The sequence below is a fragment of the Vollenhovia emeryi genome, unplaced genomic scaffold (assembly GCF_000949405.1).
Source record: "Vollenhovia emeryi isolate VEMERY1.0 unplaced genomic scaffold, V.emery_V1.0 DF939322.1, whole genome shotgun sequence".
In the NCBI taxonomy this organism is placed as follows: Eukaryota; Metazoa; Arthropoda; class Insecta; order Hymenoptera; family Formicidae; genus Vollenhovia; species Vollenhovia emeryi.
The window spans coordinates 133,213-158,667 of record NW_011967044.1 but is presented as its reverse complement, the minus strand read 5'-3'; the positions used below and the strand labels follow the sequence as shown (position 1 = coordinate 158,667).

Genomic DNA, 25,455 nt, shown 5'->3' with positions numbered 1-25,455 from the left:
GTAGACCCGGTGTGAGTGTATATATTAGTGTACCATGAAGAATAGAGATATTCTTCATGATTTATCCCCTCCCGACTTCTGTTTATCAATAGTTTATCTACCGTAGCGCCGCCGGTGTACATATTTTGAACTACCACAGAAACCGGGTTTTGGTCTCATTCTCGAAAGCATTAGTTGAGCCTCCTTATCTCTATTCTTCATGATATTAGGATTTGAAATTTTTAATTCGTAGCTTTTGTTAAATTTAAAATTAGCTTCATAACATTGCAAAATTCTTTCACACGATAAAGTACATAAAGACAAAACCAGGGACGGTCAATTTTATTTTAATAAAAAAACAAAGAATTCAAAATGTCACTTTATAAGTAATTGAGGTTAGGTTAGATTAAGTTATGTGACAGCTTTGCATAGTGATATTTTTAATAATATAAAGTCGTGAACCCCCGGCTTTGTGTTTATGCGTACTTTAATCACGCGGAAAAATTTTGCAATTTTATAAGCCAATTTCAAATTGTTCGCGAATAAAAAATTTTTAAATTCAAATACCAATTTCTTTATTATTCCAATCAAAAAGTTTACTTCTGAACTGAGTGTTTGAAGTATGAAAGTGTTTTCGTATGCGGTCCGCAACTTATCCTAGTATTATTTTGGGCATAAAAGCTAATAAAAGGATTTACAAGCGTAAAAATTATGTCCGACTGTGTCGGTAAAAAAGACGGCTGAGGGATTCTCCTGGCGGTTGATAAAATGTGCAATCGGAACAGGTATTTTATCGTAGAAAAGTCGCGGTACGTGTATTTTATTCCTTGTACCTGAGAAGATCGCTATCCGAGGAAGAGGCGAGCTCTTTGGAGACGATACAATCGGTTGACCTGTGCAAAGTTAACTCCTCCTCCCGTCCGCTTACTGCAGCGGCACCGGTGATTTCGGAATCACTCGATTTCCGTCCACCCGGCTCCAGACCTAACCGACGTACCCAATCAACGCCACCGTGTGGTCCGATGGTCAGATGGTGGCTATACTGATCGTTGGTGCCGGAAGCTTCCGGTTCGTTGCTCAACCATTCCCTCGAGCGTCTTCCTATTGAGAGAGAAACTTGTCATCAATGTATGCGAATATTTATCCGCTTGATGAGGTCCTTCGTGATTTTTCACTCGAAATTTTTCGTACGCCGCAGAACTTTTGTTATAAATAACGATAAAATATCCCGTAATGTGATTAAAAGCAAAAATGTTTAATTACTTTGAATACATTTTTATTATGGACCTAGGAATATCTGGACGGAGCATAAGGAAGTTCCTTTGAACGAGGAAGTGAAGCTTGAGAAGTGAGGGGAAAACTTATTGCGGCCATCTTGGTCGTTCCTATATAACACAATATGTTGTAAATCAATTGAAGCGTAAACGCCTTTTTAGGCCCTGACACAGATGGAGGTGGCCACTTCAATTATCATGTGAATTCGTACAGCGTATTTGTTTCATCCTATCGCGCGTATCGTTGCAAACGGACAAACACAGGGTTTTTTTCCCCCTAGGTGGAATCATTGTCGTCAATGAATTCACGTGTTATAATATCGCACAGCGATTTCTCTAAATTATCTTTATAAATGCTATACATAGTATTTATATCTTAAAAGGACCGAGTTGAAAATTTAATAGTATGCTGTGTTTTTAGAACTAAGGACCTGAGCAGAAAGATTGTCGCAACCGTTTACGATCACCATCGTAAGACTTAAATCGGTGTCGAGAGTCAACGCACAAAGGATTGTCGTAGACGTGTATCGCATCCATTGCATCGCAAGGCGACATACGACAATTCTTTGTGCGTTGACTTCCGACGCTGACTTGCAGAATGGCTGTCTTATACTCTGAAGACAGTTTTAAGACAACGTTTTATGTTGTAAGTTACCTTTCTCTTGAGGTAACATACAATAACTGTCTTATGTCTTAAGAGTACAAGACAGCCATTCTGCCCTAAGATAGTCTTATGCGGTTACAGATCGTCCTCTGCCATCAGCCTATATCATGAAATACAGTCTAGTTCACCGTCACCGCCATCTTGGTTGTTCATGTACACTCTTGCCCCTCAGGCTTCATCCCCGCGCAAGTGCGCTCCGTCCAGATACTCCTAGGTCCGTGATTTTTACTTTGTATTGTTATTCGCTTATTCAAAAGTTTACATTAGATGACATTAAATTTTTAAAAAATTTTAATAGTTGACGAACAGCTATCGCGCGTCAGCAACGTGTTAATTACAGTGATTTGAGCGTAAATCTTTCTCGCACAGAATCTTCGATGCGCGATGAGAAAAGCGAACCTCGTTCGCCTCCGGGTATAGAACATCTCGGCGTGTTACGAATGTCCCGGGTGACGTTGGAATTGCCCTCGGGTAAGAACGGGCTGGTCTCGCTGCTGCTCCCGCCGCTGCCGGGGGTCCCAGCCAGAGGTGGTGTCTCCGCGATCCTCGGCACCGACGCGGCGCTCGGCGTTGTCGGCCCGCTTGGCGTGTGGGCGGCGGTCGAGGCCAGGGTCGGGGTGTCCGCGCGACTGGACGTAGTCGCGTAGCCGGCGCGTTCGGAAAGCAAGCGCTGCTCATCGCTGTCTCCGTCTGCTGGACTCACCACGAATCTCCCTGAGTTCGAGCGAAATTAATAGCTGGTAGGAGGAAGGATGCAATGCGACGGGCAAAGCGTTTAACACTTTCTCGCTGATAGCGCGAAGATCATTCGCGAACTATCACAGGATGCTGGACGGGTAGTCAGTAATGGCCACTGGATCGGGAAAGATGAAATTGGGATACGAAGATCTTTTAGTGTTCACGGAGAAATAGCGTAAAATAGCTTCGATTAATATGTCAGGTGACAGAGGTAGACAGTAAACATAGATGAGCGTCACGTAAAGATGAATTATGTACCTATCACTGTTGTCGGCTGTTGTTCCGGTGACGGAGTCGAGGATAGCCTTCGGACTGCCTCGCGTCTTAAGAATTCCACCTTAGCCATTTCGGTGGCGACCCAATGAGGTATATCGGGAATCGCGCAAATAATCACAAATCGAATAGCGAACATTATGTGCTCCAGTGCCACGATTAGTAAAATCGTTTGCGTTGCTGACATCTCCGGAAACATTCGTTGCACCTGCCCACTTAGTCCGATTAGGGCGCAGTTTACCAAAATGGCGACCAGGCCCATCGCTTCCATGGCGTTCTATTAAAGTTGCAAAACTAAGCTGGTATCGGTTGGGCCATATTTTTTTATATATAAGCAGTGTGTCTCCTAATCTAATTTCGCAGGTAGATTTAGCACGTACGCGGACAGAATTTTTCTCGTACATTTTGTTCTGAAGAGTACGTGATCGTGGGACAACGTCCAGGTAAAATTTTTTTCATGCATGAACGTGAATATCATATAACAAATTTTATTTCACATTTTCCAATTCTCACGTTCAATATAAATAATTTACAAATATCAATGTTTTACTATTGTAATTCCGGAATTATATAAAAATATACACAAATATGCCCCCATGCTTATTTTTACATTGTATATTTCTATATAATTTTGTACAATTCTACACAGTTTTGTATAATTTTATAATACATACTTTTATATGAAACAATTTTTAATGTAAAAAATTGCTTGTTTATAATTATATATGATTATGTATAAGTGTACAAAGTTATATACACTCACCCGCAAAAAAAATGGGCCACCACATTTTAGCCCAATTTTTCAACATTTTTCAATAGCGATAACTCGGCGAAAAATCATCATAGACAAATGATTAAAAAAGCATTTTGAAGCTTGAAGTTTCAACTTTGAAATGCTGTCAACAATTCTTTAAAATTAGTTTATTTTCCTTGTTCTATGCTTTAAAAAAGAACACATTGTTTTTTTTCTTAGAATTACGTATTTTTGACGCTCTGTGGCTGGATAAAAAAATTTGTCTCGAAAATACCATCCATAAACTACAACTCTTTGCCTACAAAACGCTTTTTTAAAAATTGTCCTACAATGTTTCTGACCGAGATATACGATTTTGAAGCTAAACCTGTACTTTTTAGAAATGTTGTCGATACTCAGCAAAAACTCATCGTAGACAAATGATTAAAAAAGCGTTTTGTAGCCAAGAAGTTGTAGTTTATGGAATTTGAGATGATATTGTCGAGAGAAATTTTTTACCCAACTACAGAGCATCAAAAGTACGTAATTTTAAGGAAAAAAAAATGTGTTCTTTTTTTATAGTAGCGAACAAGGAAAATAAAGGAATTTTAAAAGGACATCTAGAGCACGTTAAAGTTGAAACGTCAAGCTTCAAAATGCTTTTTTAATCATTTGTCTACGATGAGTTTTCGCCGAGTATCTACAACATTTCTAAAAAGTACAGGTTTAGCTTCAAAATCGTATATCTCGGTCAAAAAACATCGTAGGACAATTTTTAAAAAAGCGTTTTGTAGGCAAAGAGTTGTAGTTTATGAAATTTGAGATGATATTTTCGAGACAAATTTTTTTATCCAGCCACAGAGCGTCAAAAATTTTTTTTGCGGGTGAGTGTATAATTGTAATGAGCAATTTTTCCCCTCTTAAAAATTGGTAATATAAAAGCATGTATAAATCTAAAAAATGATATAGAATTGTGTAGAACTGTATAGAATTATATAGAAATATACAATTTAAAAATATGCATGGACATATTTCACGTATAATTTTATATAATATTGTGTTCATGCGTTAAAAATTTCTTACCAAAGTGGCATTTTGAAGAACTGTATAAGAAATTTTTGAAATTTTACCATAAATTTTACTAGTTAAAAATCTCTTATACAGTTCTTCAAAATGCCATTTTAGTAAAAAAAATTTCATGCATAAACATGAATAAATATATAATATTATATAAAACTCTACATGAAATATGTCCATACATATTTTTATAACATATATCTATATAATTCTGTACAGTTCTACAAAGTTCTATATAATTTTATAAATTTATACATGCTTTTATATAACCAATTTAGCCATACATTTTACTAGTAAAATTTCAAACAAATACTCTCAGACACCCAGATAGAAATGACTTGTCGATCGACGTCGAATCGACGTCAATTTGACAGTATGGGAAGTTCTTCCAAATATCACGTTGTCCCACGATCACATAATTTTCAGGATAAATTTTAAAAGAAAATTTTTATCGTGTAAAGCTAAAAGGAAGAATATATTCCATTTAACTTTGATTTCCAATTACAGTTATCTTTGTCACTCATTATTTTACTTTTATTTCAATTACTGTAGTGATAAATGACTTTTTAATAGAGATTAAGAAATCGTAACGGCTTCTACTTGAACCTAAAGTGCTTACTTTGAACGCTTTCAAGGCAGTTGAACAACTAACAGAATGGTAAAAATAATTGATAAAAAGTCAGATGTGATAAATATTTATTGAAATTGTTTTTTAATAGTTATTCACTGGCTAAATTTATACACGCGTACATTACGAATTCTAAATAAATCGTTCTTCACTTACCTGCCATGTGCCGATATTCGATACCCTACGCCCGAAAGGTCGTTGAAGCACGAAACACAGTTTGAACGCGTCGCCGCGTAATTCGAGCAGATTCCCAAGTAATGCGGCCATCGCGGCTAGTGGAAATGCGGAAGAGAAGAGACAGACGTATCCCAGTTGCGACAACATTTCCAGATGCTCTGAAAACGCCCCGTCGTACTGCAAATTGAGAAGCATTACTTACTCATTAAGTTTACACAAAACGTCTTCGCGATGGTTACAAGTATTTTGCAAGTAGCATTGTATCTATAAGTTACAAAACTTACTTAAATACTATACATATATTAGATTACATGTAAATTTATATAATCCTATACATATATTGTATCATTTAAAATGTATATCATATATATTTTCAGTAAATTTCTTATCCCGCTACAAATAAACACGTAATTATTTTATCGTCCAGCTTATACGTGTAATGTATAAATATAAAGACTTTCTACGCATTCATATATCTATTATTTTTATATCTATGAAATGCTAAAAATGTCACGAGTTGTTAGTTCTAATGCGTAAATTCTTTAAATAATTATATATATAATAGAAGAATTTTCAAACTAACCTGGCAATATTTGGCAATGAAATAAATAATGCAAGTTTATTTAATATTATCAACTGAATGAGAAAGTCTAATTAAGACGATTGCTAATAGAGTGTATATATATTCAGTGCTTGTCTTTGAATAATTGAAATACTTGCTAACGTGTCATATCTTGGGTGTGGATCCACGTGCATTTAAAGAAAAGTAAATTTTGGCAAAACGTAAACTGACAATACAACGGTGGACTTTGCGTGATTAAGCCATGAGAACTCTTTGTTCGTTCCCTTCGGTCACTTTGCATAACTTGAAAATTAAGAACTTGAGTAGTTTCTTAACCATATCTGGCATTTTTAATAATACAGAAAATTTTAAAACTAAAATTATATTGGATGATATCCCCGATAGGAAAATATTTAGGGAATTACGTGACGAAATCTGGAAGAAACTTGGAATACTAGAATTATGGGTACATATTTCGAACAGCACCCACACGGCACAGAAAGATTGCAGGAAGATTGCAGAAATGTTACATTGCAAGATTGCAATATTGCAGCAACATTGCTGCAACGTTTCTGGAGGATTGCAGCAACGTTGAAATGTCCGCCCTCAGAGAGATTGCGGTGCAACATTGTAGCAATGTTGCGGCGCAATATTTTTGGAGTAATTTGTCGTTGTTTACATAAGCAGAGAATTTACTAATTACATATAGGGTGTACCGCAATTCGTGACCGAAATTTTAATAACGTATTTCGGAGCAAAAAGTAAGACGAAAATCCTAATACAAAAATGTGGAGGCTATAATACTTTTCAAATGGGAAGCATTTGTAATAGACAAATCAGGTAATCTAAAGTTCGCGCGTTCAGGGACGGTACATTGCACAGTGATAAAGGTACTCTTGCATCTTTACCGATATACCTAAAAAAATTTAAGTAATTATATGTACAATGATGCTGATGTTATTGATTGAGTCATATTTAAACATGAAAAAATAAAAAAATAATAAATTAAAAATAATAAATATGAGAAGTTGTCCACATGAGAAGTTGTCAACTTATGAAATGTCACAGACAATTTATATGGTAAAAATATTTTCTTCAATATCGATTTATATTGAGGTTATTTTTTTAATATGTAGATAAGATAGATTTCATATTTTATTCAATTTGGCAATGCCTAATGGAAACTATATAATGTTGATACAAACGCGAAATTTATTAGGAAATCTAGTAACAGTTTTTTTTCTATTGAATATTATAGTTCTGTTGTGCTATTATATTTTTATTGTACTACTATTAATTGTACTACTACGAGATACTATAGAATTGTGTAGAATTTTAAATAAACGTTATTATACAAATACAATATCTCATAGTATTAATAGTAGCACAACAGAACTATAATATTCAATAGAAAAAAAACTGTTACTAGATTTCCTAATAAATTTCGCGTTTGTATCAACATTATATAGTTTCCATTAGGCATTGCCAAATTGAATAAAATATGAAATCTATCTTATCTACATATTAAAAAAATAACCTCAATATAAATCGATATTGAAAAAAATATTTTTACCATATAAATTGTCTGTGACATTTCATAAGTTGACAACTTCTCATGTGGACAACTTCTCATATTTATTATTTTTAATTTATTATTTTTTTATTTTTTCATGTTTAAATATGACTCAATCAATAACATCAGCATCATTTCCATTAGGCATTGCCAAATTGAATAAAATATGAAATCTATCTTATCTACATATTAAAAAAATAACCTCAATATAAATCGATATTGAAGAAAATATTTTTACCATATAAATTGTCTGTGACATTTCATAAGTTGACAACTTCTCATATGTGGACAACTTCTCATATTTATTATTTTTAATTTATTATTTTTTTATTTTTTCATGTTTAAATATGACTCAATCAATAACATCAGCATCATTGTACATATAATTACTTAAATTTTTTTAGGTATATCGGTAAAGATGCAAGAGTACCTTTATCACTGTGCAATGTACCGTCCCTCAACGCGCGAACTTTAGACTACCTGATTTGTCTATTATAAATGCTTCCCATTTGAAAAGTATTATAGCCTCGACATTTTCGTATTAGGATTTTCGTCTTACATTTTGCTCAAAAATATGTTATTAAAATTTCGGTCACGAATTGCGGTACACCCTGTATACATCCGCCCACACAGCACAGAAAGATTGTAGGAAGATTGCAGAAATGTTACATCGCAAGATTGCAATATTGCAGCAACGTTGCGCAACATTGCTGCAACGTTTCTGGAGGATTGCAGTAATGTTGAAATGTCCGCCCTCAGAGAGATTGCAGTGCAACATTATAGCAATGTTGCGGTGCAATATTTTTGGAATAATTTGTCGTTGTTGTACATAAGCAGAGAATTTACTAATTACATATGCATCCGGGCCTTTTTCAATACACAGCAAGCGAAGCAACCCTAAGGAGGTTATGTCGCTTCGCAATAGATGGAGATTGCGAGCAACACCGCACTGATCAAGTACTTAATAATTCGCGCATTATTGGTATCAAGGAAAATAACATTATAAAATTCTCGTGATTAGAAAATTTTTTAAATAGAAAATATAGTATTTTCATTATTTTGGAAACATTGCTGCAATATTGCTATCGAAAGTTTGCAATTTTATATCCCTGCAATGTCTCTGCAAGATTGCACTGCAATCTGCAAGATTGCAACGTTTCTGCAATGTAACTACAACCATCTGTGCTGTATGTGCGCTGCGTTTTGGCGATTTATCGTGAAATTTCCTCCTTTTGATGCAACTATTACACAATATTTGAGACATTTTCCTATTGGGGATGTTTGCAAACATTCCGACATTATTTTATCCAAAGAGTGTCTGAAGCTGAATAGGCTAATCAAGACAATGTAAAATTTCTATTATTTGTATAGTGTACACACATTTAGTATAATACTTTGATCATCGAATGTAACATCGTTCCAACAACAGTCGAAATTATGCAGTTTGAACTTTAATGAAAAGTCGATTATTCGTGACAGAAAGGATTGGTCTTTAACGATAGGATGAGTGTGATATTACCTTTCTGGTCGATACCTGTGCGTCGTCGATGGAATGGGTGTGAAACGGGGAAAAATCATTAAAACTCTGCAAAAAGAAACGACCGACAAACGCAACACAGGACATTGATAATATCTACTATTAATAGTTGGGCTCAATCCGCCATGCGATAGAATGCGCAGAGTGCAGTCTGAGCGGAAAGATCGTAGAGGCGCGATAAAAATGGGTCGATCTATGATACGACGCGTTCGATTCACTCGTAATCTCGCACGACACTCTCTAAATCTGTTGAAGAAGAGGAACCTTGACAGGATGGCTGAAGCACGTACCAATTAAGCGTAATCTCGATGGAGAGACGCGTCCCTCCTAGTCTTCCTTATATCTTTATACGACTGTACATACATCGCGTTACCGATTGCGAGTGCTTCGAGGGTCGATATGCGTGTGCAGTGCAGTGCTCCCAGAAAAAACGAAAGAGCTATTGGCTAAATCTAGACCAAACCTTGAACGTAACGTCACTAAGTAGAGAATTAGTGGGATGCCCTACTCTGTAGAGGGAACTCTCCAGTTCTGCCTGGCTGACGTTTCGCGGTTGCTTCGATTTGCCGCTGTCAAGTCGCTCGTCCTTCTCCTCGCTGTCTTTACCGCCCTGCAGCTCCTCGCCCTCCTGGCCGGGGGGTGGCCTCGCCTCGCTGGGACTCAGGGCCCCGAACAGCTCGAAGCTCAGCCGCGCCAGCCGTAGCTGCTCGATCAGGTACGGCACCGCGGATTCCTTCAGATTCCCGATCACCTGGCGAGCTATGAGTAGAGCCGCTAATTGCTGAAACGGAAATTTGTATTCTCATGCGATTGTAACACATCGCGGGGGGAGAAGCTGAATTCTCACCTCCTTGAGTCTCTCTTGATCTTGAAGATAGAAGGCGATGTAGAACAGCGATAGGAAGGAGTTAACAAACTGAAACTGAAATGTAGGACAGTCGTTGCGGATTATCTGGAGATCGCAGCGGCAGTTAACATACATCGTATGTACAAAATGCACACAAAAGCGCGATTACGGATGCCTGTGGTGTATAACATTATTAAGCATAAGCAAAAATGTGTTCTTTTGCGAAAGGAATGTTCGTGCAGCGACAGAGACAGCCAGAGCAGGCACTTCGGCTTTAAAACAAAAAGCTTCAAGTCTATATTGTATTTTTCAAAATGTCCACCTCTAATATACAATTTTCTTCAAACGCCGTTACCGTTGGTTTGTAATTTCTACCAAGCTCGTTTGCCTGAATCTCAGAGCGATTAAATCAAATTAGCTCAATTGGCGAGATATTTTTATTTCTGATCATGTAGAGAATTTTATAATAAGCGAACAAGTTTGGAAATCTTGTGTTCATTTTATCTTAAGTATTGCAGTTGTATATTGCATTTATATTTTATATAGAATTTATTACGTCTGTTCAACATTCAAATATATTATATAAAAATAATTATAAAAAATTACTTGGGATTAAAATTATACGTTTCTGTAAAGAGCTTCTTCTAGAAAGAACTTTTCTTTTCAGTCACTTATACAATACATCTAGAAAAAAGATTTAGTCAGGTTAAACAAATGAGACACGTTGAAATCACGTTTCTTTGAGTCTACTAAATTTTCATTTACTTCTACTAAAACATTTACTAGATTTGAATAAATATAGATGAATTCTTTTAGAAATTCCGGTCTCGGTTGAATAAAATTTTGGTTAAGGTAAATAAATCATTCCTTTGAAGTTAAATGAAAGTCTAATAAAGTAAAAATTTAAACAAATTTGTTCGATTCCAAACATACTTTTTCTGAGTGTAACATTGTACAGTACATCCGACGAATTGTGATTACACCATAGTTTACTGAACTAAAACCATATTCAGTGAAATAAACATAATTTGGCATTTGAAGAGCTTTATGAGTTTTTTGAAATTTTACCATTTTTACATTTTACCAGTAATTTTACTTATAATTAGTATACATTTTACCAGTAAAATGTATGGTAAGATTTCAGAAAATCCTCATAAAGTTGTTAAAAATGTCACGTTGTCCCACGATTACATGATTTAAATTTTAAAAGAAAATTCTCTCTGCGTAGAACTAACACAGAATAGTATGAAGTTACTCGTTTGAATGCAACGTTACAATTTATTTCAGGCAACTGTAGGATTAATTCTTGACGAAGATATTAATTGTAAAACGATTGAAACAACAGTTGTGATCGAGCAATTCAGGCAAATTGTAATCATATAATTTCATGCATTATAAATATACAGAGCTTTTTTATTTCGATTCACGGCACACCATGGGTAAGTACATTTTCTGATAATATAAAGTGAGGCCGTGAATATTATTTATTTCATTTAATTAGAGGAGGACATGTGTACGTTTAGCACAACATTGATATTCTATTCGTTGAAAATGGAGAGTTCTTCTTATTACCAGTGCCACTTTGTAGATCAGATGATTCTCGTACTCGGTGTCTAGTCGATAGTTTTCTGCGTCCAACACACAAAAATCACAAATACTATCTACCGCACCATGAACGCTCTCCAAAATTTAAACAATAACGAAACTGTATCTATAGTATGTCACGGGTTTAATCACATATAAAAAACAGAGCAACAGTCTTTCATGTAAATGTATGATGTTCTCGTTACATAATCTTCCAATTATTCTCTAGAAGAAGCTAAGCCGTGGAAAAATTATCGAAAGTATATGCTATGCTTTTGAACTAGACGTGCACAGTGTACCGTAGAATACACATATCGATGCGAAAAAGTCGGCAAATGGCAATTGTTCGTATTTTGAGTCGCACGAAGATACAATTATGTCGAGAGACAGAAAGAGGGGGGGGGCGGGGGAAGAGGGAAAGAAAGACAGAGGAAGTCAGTGTAAAGTAGAGGGACTCGATTATCATTGGAATACATACCCAAGTCGTTTAACCACACCGCGACTTTGAAGTACGCTTCATCCATCAATGCAATCACCACCGCGAGTAACACTTTTGGCACGTAACTAAGCCAGAATCCATAGCCCCCGGATTCAAGATGCGCGTCCCACCAGTCCTGTAATTTTGCGAAGTCAAACAAGTCGAAGAGTTTATATGTATGGGTGGTAATGTGGGTTACCACCATGCTCCATAGGGTTAAATAATTTTGATATAACCATGTCCTTATGATGTAAATTTAAATATTTTCATAGTTGATAACTATGCGATACATTTGTACGTACCTGTATCTGAAAACTCAGAATCATGACGATGAAGACGAAGAGTAAACAGATAGCGATAATAGGCACGCTGACGAAGTACCGAAACATGTTTCTCCGCCACCTGGGATACGTCGGTTCTAGCCTGCCCGTTACTGGCGAGACTTCCAAGGTTCCCTGGACAGTTGGAATTTAATCGGTGAAATTGATGGAACTTTGAACGAGTCTAACAAGTGGACTTTTGTCGATGAAAACTTCGCCGTTGTGTTATAATATGTGGCGTAGCGAAAGCATATTCTACAACGCTGTGCGGGCGTGGACGCTGGAGTAGCACGGCGTTGCCGTGCCGACATCGGAGTGCCAAGGCTTTAAAATGTTCGAAAGGTTCTTACTGTAAACAGAGGTCTAGGCTCGACCAACAAATCGTCCCTCTGATCCAAAGTGCCCCACCTGTACGCCAATTCCGCGCCCCTCCTTTTCCACGTTTCCAGGTATACGGTAGCCCATATCACGTTGAACACCGAAAACAGAACGTACGCCACGTCCTCCACCGCTTGGTTCCTGCCGATGATGCCGACCTAAACGGTTGGGGTCCGATCGTTACTTATTATTGCTTATCTTTGAATCTCAGGACATCTTGGTTGTCTGAGAATCGGTTGATTCTACTAGAGATCCAACGCCATTACGTTTCCTCCCATTTTGTTTATTAGCTGGACAAGATATTTTACGTACTTTTTTTGTATCAATGTTTGAATTACAACGTGAGAGGTGAGACGTGTACGTACCCAGTATATGACACCCACTGCAGCTGGAACGATCAAAGCGGTGGTGTAGTGGCCGAGCCAGGCGAAGTACATGGTGATTTTCACCCCGAAGTATTTACAAATATCATCCAACGGTTGAGGGCTGAGGAACGCGCGGACCCAACTCCGTTGCAGTTTCTCTAACGCGGGTAGTTCATGAAGAGGGAAGACCTGACGAAAGTAGAGTCGCGTCACGGATCTCCCCTTCGACGAGACGAGAGGATTCTTGTCTCGTCGAGGGAGATGCGAGCGAGATACGATAAGATCAATGTACACGTATATCGCACCTGAGAAATAATACCGGATGAAATGCACTTTGGGATAATCGCTTGACCCTCCACCATCTTAAGACCGGATAGACTATGGAGATCGTGAGGGCCGGCCCTCAGGGTATGAAGTAGGTGCAGCACAAGGGATTGCTTCTCTTGGGTAGTGAAGAACCGGATCTCGTCGTCGCTACCTTCGAAGCAGTTAGCTTCGGAGCCGACGAACTCTTTGAATCCACCGCCGAATTCCTGTCTCAGGGACTTCGGAAGATGCACCTCCTCGGCGGCCTTGAGCAGACTACGTGCCGATCAGAGAGTTACGCTTGTTGGTTTTTACTCCATTTTGCACGATTCTCGTCGAGAGGTGCTTCGTACCCTGCCGCGAAACGGATACTTACACGCTAAATGGTGCCGTAATGTAAAACCCGTAACTGTCCGACGAGGCGTGATGTCGCACGTGAACTATTAGCCCCGGGGTTCCAGCCCGGAGCCGACCTAGAAGCCACATCAAGGTCTCGTCGTTCGCCCCGCTGGGGAACATCATGACTACATCGCATTCCTGAAAGAAGTCAAACTTATTGAGCTTTTGCGCATAGTTTATGTGGCGGAAAATGTGACGGAGTTTACAACATCCATTTCTCTATAAATGTAGAGGACGTGTAAGCAATCTCTTTATCTACACGGAGGGAATTTTCTTTTGTCCTGAAAATTATGTAATCGTGGGACAACGCGGCGGCGTTTCCAGAAATTTTATGAGTTTTTTTAATTTCGCCATACATTGTTAACGATTATAATAGGGTTGGGAATATTATTTTATAAAAGTAACTCGTTGCCGTTACTCGTTGTTGATTGAAAAAAGTAACTTTATACCTACATTACCTACCGTTACTAAAAAACTAACGTGTCGTTACGATTTTCGTTATTTGTTTCTTCATTAGTACAATTAGATACAAGTTTCTGCAGTAAGTAACAACAGAAGGTATAAGTAACATTATATCCACCAGTAAAAGGATAAGGTTAAAAATTTGATATACAGGGTGTCCCAGGAAGAAAGGTCAATACTCTGGGAGGTGATAGTTTTGGTCATTTTAAGCAAAAATGTTCATATAAATATATGTCCTATTCCCCACTGTTTCCGAGATAGAGCTATTTGAATATACAGTTGCAGAATTACAAGAAAGAAACACCACGCACTATTTTTAATATTTATTGTTCAAGTGATACATTTTTTACAGGTCATAATAAATTTTCAAAAATTCCACCGTTAACAACAATGCATTTTTCGACTCTTGCGTGAACATAGCGTGTTGCTCGTTCGACAATTGTGCATACACGAAGCATTTTGAATATTTCTACAATGTTATTAGCGCAACAGTCTACAAACGTATAAGAGTAAATTCCCGCAGACGTTTATGAAGTTGGATGAAGGGTGAAGTGTACAGAAGACAAGTAAATACACGAGACATTCAAGTAGCTCTATCTCGGTGGGGAATGGGACATACGGTATATTCGTATGAACATTATTGCTTAAAATGACCGATACTATTACTTGCCAGAATATTGAACTGTCCTCCTGGGACATCCTGTATAGAGGAAAATCCTCTATTATAAGATAGCAGGTTTTCAACACCCAAATTCAGTTAAATCTTTCGCAACGATTACACGATCTAACAATTCATTTTCCACTAGGGCAACAAAGTCATTGTGGAATCAACTGATGTCGCCTATTAATTTGACAGAAAACCCGCTGTCTCATATTAAGATCCTATTTCTTAATAGGAGACTTTTCTCTACTAATATATACGACTTGACTTTATATATTATTTTATAAAAATGCAGAGTTGACCAGACAAAATTTGAATATTTATTATACATATTATTTTATAATAGTTATTTTATAACTAATATAGTACTATATTAAACACATATATAATTTGTATTATGATTGGTTTCTATACTTTTTAGTCAACGAAGAACTACAGGCAAGACAAAGAACGAATCATATTAAAGATCACTGAAATGCTTTGTTTTCTGAATGCGACATATAGTGAAAAGTTCACGTGCGGCAAAGTAACGATGAAAGTAAGATCGTTACTGTTCCCCACAAAACGTAATTACGTTACCATGAACGTAACAAAAGAGAAAATGTAACGTCGTTATCCATTCGTTATCAAAAAAAGCAAAATCGCGGTAACGACGTTATAAGTAAAGCTATACTATGCGCGATTCGTGAATAGTGTGGAGGAAAAATTCGCCATGTACGAGTACAATTCGCCATTCGTAGTGATTCGCTAGCGGGTTTTCAACGAAAATGGTGACTGTTTTTATTAATATTGGAACTGAACTAATTTTGTAGACTTCTAATACAAGTCCAGTAATGACAGATAATAGTTACAAAACGACAAATAACAAATTACGAATGATAAACTGCGAATATAGATTAATATAGATTTTACTAGTAAAATGTATGGTAAAATTTAAAAAAACTCATAAAATTCCTGTCATAAAGTTCTTCAAAATGCCATGTTGTCCCACGATCGCGTGATTTTCAGGATAAATTTTAAGAGAAAGAAATTTAAGATTGCTAAACATTCGATTGCTACAGAAATTCAAGATGATATAATTACTTGGAGAAAGAAAATATATATTTTAAGTATCTCTTTAGAATTTCTTTTCAGTGTACTAGTAATTATATTTTGTATACATTTTACTAGTAAAATGTGTGGTAAAATTTCAAAAAACTTTCATAAAGTTCTTCAAAATGCGTTTTCTCACGATCATATTTTCAGGATAAATTTTCAGAGAAAATGCTCTCCTATAATAAATTAAAAGTAATTTCAACATAACATTTTATAAAAACAATTGTTAGTCCAAAACTTAATTCGCTCTTTCAACAATTTTTTTGCGATCTTTAAAAATTACTATTGACACAAAATGAGAACTTTTTGAATCTATAAAATGTATTCTGCATCAGTAGTGCTTTGTAAAGCTCGTAAGGAAAAAATTTTGGAAGAGTATATTAAGTTTATCGGACTACCGCATAAATCCATTAGGTTCTTTCTCTCCGAAGAATGGTTCAACGGTCTTACATGTCATTTCATGAAATATTAATGGTTTCCAACGCAACCGAAAAAAAACCTACTTCGAAGGTTTAGCGGTATGGCCAAGTACGCGCATTACTAGGTCAGCCGTGTTATCGGGGGTATCGTATGTGAATTGGCAATACCGGCTATACCAAGCGCTATACTACTTGGATTTCCGCCAGCTTATTCTCGAGCGTTAAGATTAGGCGTAGAAACTACTGCCAGTCGAAAAAGACCGACGGATGGAAAGGAATTAGTGTATGTACACACGCGATAAATTAATTCTTTGCTTAAGAAATTGTTATCCTGATTAAATTGTGTTATATTGTGTCCTCTCAATAATTCCTTTCCTCTTTTTTTCTATATAACACTCGCGATATTATTTACTATAAAAAGTACGGTAAAACTATTCTCTGAATGTATACGTGCCATAAATTCCATTTAATAAATGGAGAACATGAATTATTTCAAATAACTGAAACATATGTCGTGAACCAATTACTTAGCAAATCATATAGATATGCAGATTTTATAGATGATATTGTATTTATACAAGTTAAATAGATGATTTTTAATGATACTTTTAAGAGATAGATAAATAGATAGATAGATATGTAAAGAGAAAGGGGTGGGAGGAGGCGCGCGCGCGTGAAAGAGAGAGAGAGAGAGATTGGAACTTTTATTAGAAGTAACATACCATTAAAATAATTGTAAAGTCCCATATTTCATGAAATAACATATCCAAGATAAATTTACGTCACATCGCGCTAACATGACAAAAATCGAGTCCGCAATTCAAGACGGAGTAGCAGAAGGCCAAACAAACGGGTAACAGAATCAACAATGTAGCTTGAAAGAGTAAGCATCGAAACACACGCGAAGTTAGTTCTTCGGTGCCCACTAAGAGCTTAATGTGTACGATCGATATTTTTACTTTCGCAGAAACAGAAGTGCCATCTTTAACGATTATCGTTCGCGGAAACGCGTTCCAGTCGATGCTCCAATTTATAGAAGAGGCTCTTACGTTTGTGATTGTAAAAATAAAATTTCGAATTGGCATTCTCGTTATAGGCACGCGTGTCGACGCGTTTCTTTTATCAGATTAGATATTTTGCGGTGATGTCATCGGATCGCGCTGCATATCATGATTGATGAAGATAGTCACGTAGGTACACGGGAAAGAGATACTCGAGTACCTTTCGCTAATGGCAACACACGGACGCTACCGCTGTCGCTGTGGCCGCAGCAATCGAATGTTAAAAGGATATTAAACAAGCGATATTACCAGACGAGAAAACCAGACGAGTATTACGTTTCATCACAAAAGAGTATTCGCGCATTAAACTTGTACAAAATGACCGCGGTGAAACGTGACACGTACATCGCTCATTTAACAACATTTGGAATCGATAATTGACCTGTAAATAGCGTCGTTGTGTTGCGTATTAAAATCATCCGGCGACATTGACATATATAATCTAAGCGTAATGCAATTGGACGAAGCTCGCAAATTTTCGAAATAATAGGTATCGAAATTGAAGTACTCTGTGCAATAAAGCGTTTACCAAATAATGCTTTGCTGAAGAGTGAGAACAAATGTCCATAGGCGAATGGCCCCATTTTTTTCGTATTCGATTCTGGTATCACAAAGTAGGTACCAAACGAAAGGTCTCGTCAAGCTGATTACAGATATGTCACTCTCAGGGTGTACCTATTTAACGTTACAGAGATATCGGGCTCCTAAGGTTCCATTCCATTCCAAACAAATGGTTGCTGCGAGGAGGGAACCGCTGACGACATTGTGGTGTACGAATTTGCGGCAGTACTGGGCATTACTGGGCATTTTTTTGCATTAGTTTGGGCATTAGGCCTGGGCATTATAAAGATAAAATGAGATAAAAGAAGATAAAATAAGATAAAAGAAGATAATAAGATACAGTAATGCGCACTGGGCATTAATGGGCATTGGTGTACAAGATTTTGGTCAGCTGTTTCCCCCTCGCGTTGGTGTTTGTCCAGACTGCTTCATCGCTTACCTGGGAATTTTTGGAGCTCGATATCTCCGGAACGTTAAATAGGTACGCTCTGAGACTGACATGTCTGCGATCATCTTGACGAGACCTTTCGTTCGGTACCTACTCTGTGACCAAAATGAAATACGAGAAAAAATGGGGCCGATCTTGTTCTCACTCCTTAAGGGAATGCTGGAGTGATTCTGCACTTTTGCACCTTTTGCACTTAAAACTGTTTCGTGGAAACATTTGTGTAATACACAAATTAAATGGCCCACGTGTACAGATCGAAAGCAGCTTGCTATTCCGGCTAAATTAAAGAACAATATGGCATCACTGAAACTAAATTTGTAAGTCTAATAAATGTGTGTTGCTCACTATTAATTTTTATAAGACTTACAAACTTAGTTTCAGTGATGCCATATTGTTCTTTCATTTAGCCGGAATAGCAAGCTGCTTTCGATCTGTACACGCAAGTCATTTAATTTGTATGTTACACAAGTGTTTCCGCGAACTGATAGTTTCTAGGTTAGAAAGGTGCAAAAGTGCAGAATCACTCCAGCATCCCCTTAATGTCGAATAATATTTCGTCAAGTTTGATGTTGAATTCAGAAACATCTTTATTAATAACTTATTTAATCTAGATATTACTTTCGTGCGAAAAGTTATGAGATTTTACATCACTGCTGTGAAGCCAACTGGAAGATACGAATTTCCGACGAGAATTCCGCACGCGGAATCGCGCTATCCACGATGTCGAGCGAATATTTAACAGTTTTATTCTTATTAGGTTATCTAAAAATAACTTTCGATCTACTTAACTGTGTGTTTAACAATGCTTTTGTGTACGTACCTGAGTAGGAACCTTTTGTATCCATAGGCGGCGGGGGGTCATTAAATGGCCTGTACACGGTATTTTCCGTCTTAAAAGACGGGACGCTGTGAACAAAAACACATACATAATCATTGAGATTGTTTCATATTATTGATTACACCAGGAATTAAAACTTAGAAATGAATGAAAGTTTCATGGTTTTGGTACGCGCGCGGCTTCTGCAAGATTTAACATCCCCGGTTATTTATTGACATGGCACGGGTACGTAATTTCTTTTATTATTTTTAACCGGCGTGAGTCGCCGCGGCTTCGTGTGGGCGTGTACACTTTTTAAAAATCAATTTTCGAATTATTCTCAAGTTGGATCTCGACCTCATTATCGAGAAAATAAATTTATGCACATTGCAACATTGAACGGCGACTCCTTAAATAGACGAGCTATACACTTCTGTGGTGAAAATTTTACGAATCGTTAAATAAAAGGCAATCGCGTATCGTATATTTACAATGAAAAAGAGGGCATCAATTCTTTGTGCGAATTTTCTCGAGTATTTTATTTATACGAGGCAACTTTTTATATTTATTATAAACTACATGTTGCTGTAGAACAATTAAAAGACAATAGTCATTTTTATACATTTCTTATGAAACAGACACACTTGTATCAAAGATAGAAGGAATATACTTTTAAATATTTAGTGCATTATTTGGATAAGATTTTAATAAAAATATAATTATAAAAAGTGATTATGTTGTTTATAAAGCACATATTTTGTTTGTATAGTCATTGCCGAAGATTAATGTTTCGTCGTTTAGGGCCGTGTCCTCTGACGTCACGTAACTTCAGTCGTAGTTCGATTGTCTCTCTTGTTCGCGGGAAGGGACGGAAGAACAATTAAACTACGGTTGAAGTCAATTGATGTGGTAAGAATCGGTCTCCCTGGACACGTGTAACGAAAACCAGACGGTAAATTATACCGCTGCGCAGAGGCTACGACTATTAATCTCGCATACGCGAAAATGTGTAATGACTAAAAATCCTTCGACAAGATAAAGTATGCGCGATTACTTTGAGCGGACCCGAAGGCATCTAGCGTAGGCGTGAAGATGTGCATCCATCTATGTCGACCGCAAAACTTTAAAGCTTTCATCGGGATATACTGTCGTTAAAGGCTAGTAAATTTCGAATTTGCAGGGAGCAAGTTTTACAAAGAAAAATAAACTATTCGCGACCACTTTCGCGGAATTTCTTTACATACAATTAGATTTTTAATTGCTTTTTATTGTTTATTTAAATAATTAATAGAAATTTTAATTTAATTAATGTGACCAAGCCATGTAACGTACAAAATGTTGAGAAATAATCGATTGTCCACAATTTCGAAAATATATTAAATTAAAGAAATAAATATAAACAATAATCTTTTGTTTGCTGTAAAACTATAACAGAAAATTGATATTATTTGACACAACTGGCTGTAATTTAATTAGATGAAATTTATTGCGAAAAATATACCTTTACCAGGAAAAATAAATATGCTTTGTCCGCTTAAGAGATACGAAATATTTTATTTTTAAATTATTTTGATTAAACTTACTGTATTTAAAATTTTTTTCTAAATTACGACGTAAAAGAAGATAACATTATGAAAATAACTACACAGAGACAATTTTCTTTTAAAATTTATCCTGAAAATCGTGTAATCGTGGGACAACATGGTATTTTGACGAATTTTATGAAAGATTTTTGAAACTTTACCATACATTTTACTAGAAAAATATATACTAAATATAATCACTAGTGTACTGAAAAAAATTTTCGCTACCGCAGCTAATCATGATTTGCTAAAAACATTTTGCTGACATAATTATAAGCCACAGCAAACGGTTTGCTGTTGCACATACAACAGGCATAGTAGCAAAATATTAGCAGTCCATAGTTTACAACTGAAATTTAGTTATCGCATGTTTTTAGCTACTGCGCTACATTTTTTCCATGTAAAATGTATGATGAAATTTAAAAAAAACTCATAAAATTTTTCGAACTGCCACGTTGTCCCACGATTACACGATTTTCAGGATAAATTTTAAGAGAATCTTTTCTCCGTGTGTATATTCTAAATCGTTATTTCTACTAAACTACTATTTTTGAAGCTTTCCCAATAATGCACAGACATTATAACGTAAGTTATGGCAGAGTTCCAGCAGCAGTCGGACCAGAAGAATTACTAATGCAAGCGTGCTTGAGTTATTCCATATTTTGTATCCCGTTATCTCTCTCAGTGCAGGAATATAATTTGAATTATGATTTTCATTATCATTGCTCATGGCTTCCACATACAATAATATCAAAGCAATCGAGTCACGTTATTTCGCCCAAGAGATCTTTTTGTAGTATCTTTTTGTTTCTTTATTCTTCGCACTTTTATATTCTTTATGCGATCATAAAAACAATGTAGAAACATTCAGGGCAGTGTGACGGGTTGCTTGTTCGTGCAGGCGCGCATCTCAAAATCATAATTTGATTACTTTCCTGTTAAAATGTGACTTTTGACGATCATTATGGTGTCATTTGTACTTCATCATGACTTCATGTTCCGCTTGTTACTCTCGCGCTGAAGCCTACGCAGTCGTGAACGGCCATGCGCGCCTGTACGAATGGGCAACCCGTCATACTGACCTGTATGTCTCCGCAACACCCTTTGCTAGATAGATACCTATCATAAAAAGAAAGAATTCATACAACTGGGCACGTGACACGATAATTTAGGTACAAATGTTGGGTCTCCTAGTCCCGTTGTAAGACTTCAAAACTAGTCTACTCAGAAATATCTTGCGAGAGTCTCAAAGCTCGCATATTATGTAATATGAGGGAAGAAGATGTTCACAAACGAAAACTATATTTCTTTAAATTGTATATATTTGTACCTGAATAGATAGGACATTAGTATTAGAAATAAATTAATTCCGTTAGTTTTATCACTCTGTTGATTATTAATGCTCTGGTGCGCCGCAGCCGCGCTCGCTCGCGCGGAACTATTTGAATAATTAATAACTCGCGAGCCATCAGGCCGGAAATTCGCACCTCTCAGGTCTAGATTATACACTGTGGTTAAGCTGCCACGGAAGGCTTCCCATTCCGAGTCCCTTTGGATGAACCGTTGCTGAAACGCTACCATTGCATCTCATTTCGGCAGGGGAGGTGGTAACGAAGTGAGAATCCCTCTTACGTCACAGCCGCTCGTATATACAGATACATACGTATGTATGTGTATATATCTATCTATACTTTCGCGCGGAGTACACGCTATCTACATCTCGTCCGCGGACGGTGCCGCACAAAACACGGAAATTACGGACACGACCGTCTCGAACGAGAAATCGCGCGTTTCCGTTAAGGACATCGTTTAACACCGTTGATACGCGGGCATCATGGACACCGCTGGTTTACAATTGTAAGTATACCACTGAAAATCGCAGTGGTACACTTACAACTGTAAGTCAGCGACTATTCGCTGTTTTCAGTGATAATCCACTGATTGATTTTTAGAGAGTAGATTTATTAATGCGCACACAGTATACGTATACTAATTCCTTATTTATAATTTTCTCTCGACTAGATTGGAATGCGTATCTTTTCTTGGCAAAATTAACCTGATATTATCCCACACAGCACAGGAAGATTGCAGAAATGTTACATTGCAAGATTGCAATATTGCGGCAACGTTGCGCAACATTGCTGCAACGTTTCTGGAGGATTGCAGCAACGTTGAAATGTCCGCCCTCAGAGAGATTGCAGTGCAACATTATAGCATTGTTGCGGTGCAATATTTTTGGAATAATTTGTCGTTGTTGTACATAAGCAGAGAATTTACTAATTACATATACGTCCGGGCCTTTTTCAATACACAGCAAGCTATTGCGAAGCAACCTAAGGAGGTTATGTCGCTTCACAATAGATGGAGCTTGCGAGCAACACCGCACTGGTCAAGTACTTAATAATTCGCGAATTATTGGTATCAACGAAAATAACATTATAAAATTCTCGTAATTAGAAAAATTTCTTAAATAGAAAATATAGTGTTTTCATTATTTTTGAAACATTGCTGCAATATTGCTATCGAAAGTTTGCAATTTTATATCCCTGCAATGTCCCTGCAAGATTGCAACGTTTCTGTAATGTAACCGCAACCATCTGTGCCGTATGGGTGCTGTATCTTCTACTTTTAAGCTACGGAAAATTTAGACATCTCCACAAAATGAGGATGCAAATGCGATAATGTACTTCCGAGAGGGCTTAGTAATACAATTTATAGTTTAGTTGCCAAAATAACTCAGAGTTACCGTGAATTTCATTATCTACAGACTCCTAATCGTATTAGGTACAATTTTGTTTGTTTTAAATCAAGACAGCAGGTAATTGCACTATTCCATCGCAACAGTTGGGATAAAAAAAAATGTATGATTTTGGCAATGTCTCGACAAAGTTGTAGCAATTTTGCTGACAACATGCAAGCGAGAGTTTAATTCGATATACATACATCTGTGCCCTTATCATGGCAACAAGATGGCAACAGTTGTAACATGTGTCATCACATGTCTGATGCAGCTGTGTGAAATGGTCGGAAGATGTTTGCTGTCTTCAGCTTTCGCGATGTATATTTTTTCATTATGTAACTTCTCTGAGAAAAATATTGACAGGAAACTAGTGCTGTGTGCAGTGGCAGTTTGAGATCAACTTTATTTGCGTCCTTTAGTCCAAATAATTTGATCCAAATATTGATTCCTTATCTCCTCATCTATAATACTTAGATTTTTAATAGATTTCATATATTTTGTAAACTATCACAGGCAAGTTATTCTCAAAGTCGACGAGGCACGCCTACAAACAACTATTTGTGCGCCATACATCAGCCTTTTTTTACTGAATAGTCATGCTTCATCGACTCGGTATACTCGGAATGAGGTCAATGCACTTTGTTTACACTTGCAGTCCGATGACATCAGGCAGCAAGCGACTTGAAGACGCCAGTGCGTCTATAAAAGCTTTTCCATGCTGCGCGCTTTCTTCAGCAAAAAGCTTTGCAAATAGTTTGCAATAAAATTGCTTTGTAATAGAATTACGTTAAAATGTTACGAGCAGAATAAGATTAGCCTCAGATATCTTTCTCATCTTCTCACTCCGTCACATAAAATTATTAACCTAGTTATCGTTCTTATATTAGCGTCATCTTGAATATCTGCAAATCTTCATATTCAAGCTCTTACCATTTTTATATTTTAAGTTCTACAGTTGAAATGTTTTTCAGAGAGATTAGAAATAACTTTTTGCATTGCATTTGCGTTCGACTTGTCTCGTGCACACTTTTGCTAATTTCTCTTCTTTAAAAAATAAAATTAAGTTTTTACCATAACATAAATAATTATTTATGTACTACAATAAAACATATGTTATAATAATCATTTACATTAATAACTATAAATATATACATATATATTAATATAAAATAGTGATTCGACGTAAAGAGATGCAATAAAACCGATTTAAAATGCGAAAAAAATTAAGGTATCTTAGTATTTATTATTAATGGTAACATTTTTATTGCAATTGTTGCCGCAAATTTGCTGCAAAGTCGCTGTTTGCGTGTCTGTTTTCTCTTTTTGCTTCCAATATGAGGACCACTTTGTTCGCAACATTTTTTAGCAAGTTCGGGAATATAAAACTTTCTTTATTTTCGACTGTTCGTGATTAACAGGTAACTCTTAGTGCCAGACACTTCATCTATGTATATGATCTTATCTGACATTTCCATGCATTAAAGAATATTTGGTCCTCTTTAGTCTTCATGGCTTCCGGATGGTTGCCGCGTCCGTTTGCAGTGTGGTGCCGACGTTTCGCAGGCGTTGCAGTCTGCTTCATCAGGGCTGGGAGACTCTGATACTGAGCTCCCTCGCGTTGCGCTCGTCCTTTTATACTTTTTTAAAAAACTGTCAGCCGGCATAGGCTGACCCCCCTCCCTCTGACCACCCCCTCCACCTGACCACCCCCCTTCC

The 25,455-nt window shown here is 36.7% G+C and overlaps 1 protein-coding gene across 2 annotated transcripts in view; it reads right to left on the bottom strand.

The window, feature by feature from the left end:
- Positions 1 to 579: 579 nt before the first annotated feature.
- Positions 580 to 25,455, bottom strand: part of LOC105558682 (anoctamin-8-like) — a 30,725-nt gene continuing 5,849 nt past the window's right edge. The window contains exons 2-15 of one of the 2 annotated variants that reach the window (XM_012006502.1): positions 19,420 to 19,505; positions 13,870 to 14,030; positions 13,493 to 13,769; positions 13,188 to 13,376; positions 12,795 to 12,980; positions 12,427 to 12,579; positions 12,125 to 12,260; positions 11,635 to 11,690; positions 10,063 to 10,137; positions 9,679 to 9,996; positions 5,523 to 5,720; positions 2,914 to 3,205; positions 2,317 to 2,631; positions 580 to 1,080 (exon numbers count right to left, since the gene is read on the bottom strand). In XM_012006502.1, the coding sequence (XP_011861892.1) occupies positions 800 to 1,080; positions 2,317 to 2,631; positions 2,914 to 3,205; positions 5,523 to 5,720; positions 9,679 to 9,996; positions 10,063 to 10,137; positions 11,635 to 11,690; positions 12,125 to 12,260; positions 12,427 to 12,579; positions 12,795 to 12,980; positions 13,188 to 13,376; positions 13,493 to 13,769; positions 13,870 to 14,030; positions 19,420 to 19,505 (2,723 nt within the window). In that variant the 3' untranslated portion in view covers positions 580 to 799. The remainder of the gene's footprint in view (positions 1,081 to 2,316; positions 2,632 to 2,913; positions 3,206 to 5,522; positions 5,721 to 9,678; positions 9,997 to 10,062; positions 10,138 to 11,634; positions 11,691 to 12,124; positions 12,261 to 12,426; positions 12,580 to 12,794; positions 12,981 to 13,187; positions 13,377 to 13,492; positions 13,770 to 13,869; positions 14,031 to 19,419; positions 19,506 to 25,455) is intronic. The other variant, XM_012006503.1, reaches the window with a different exon arrangement.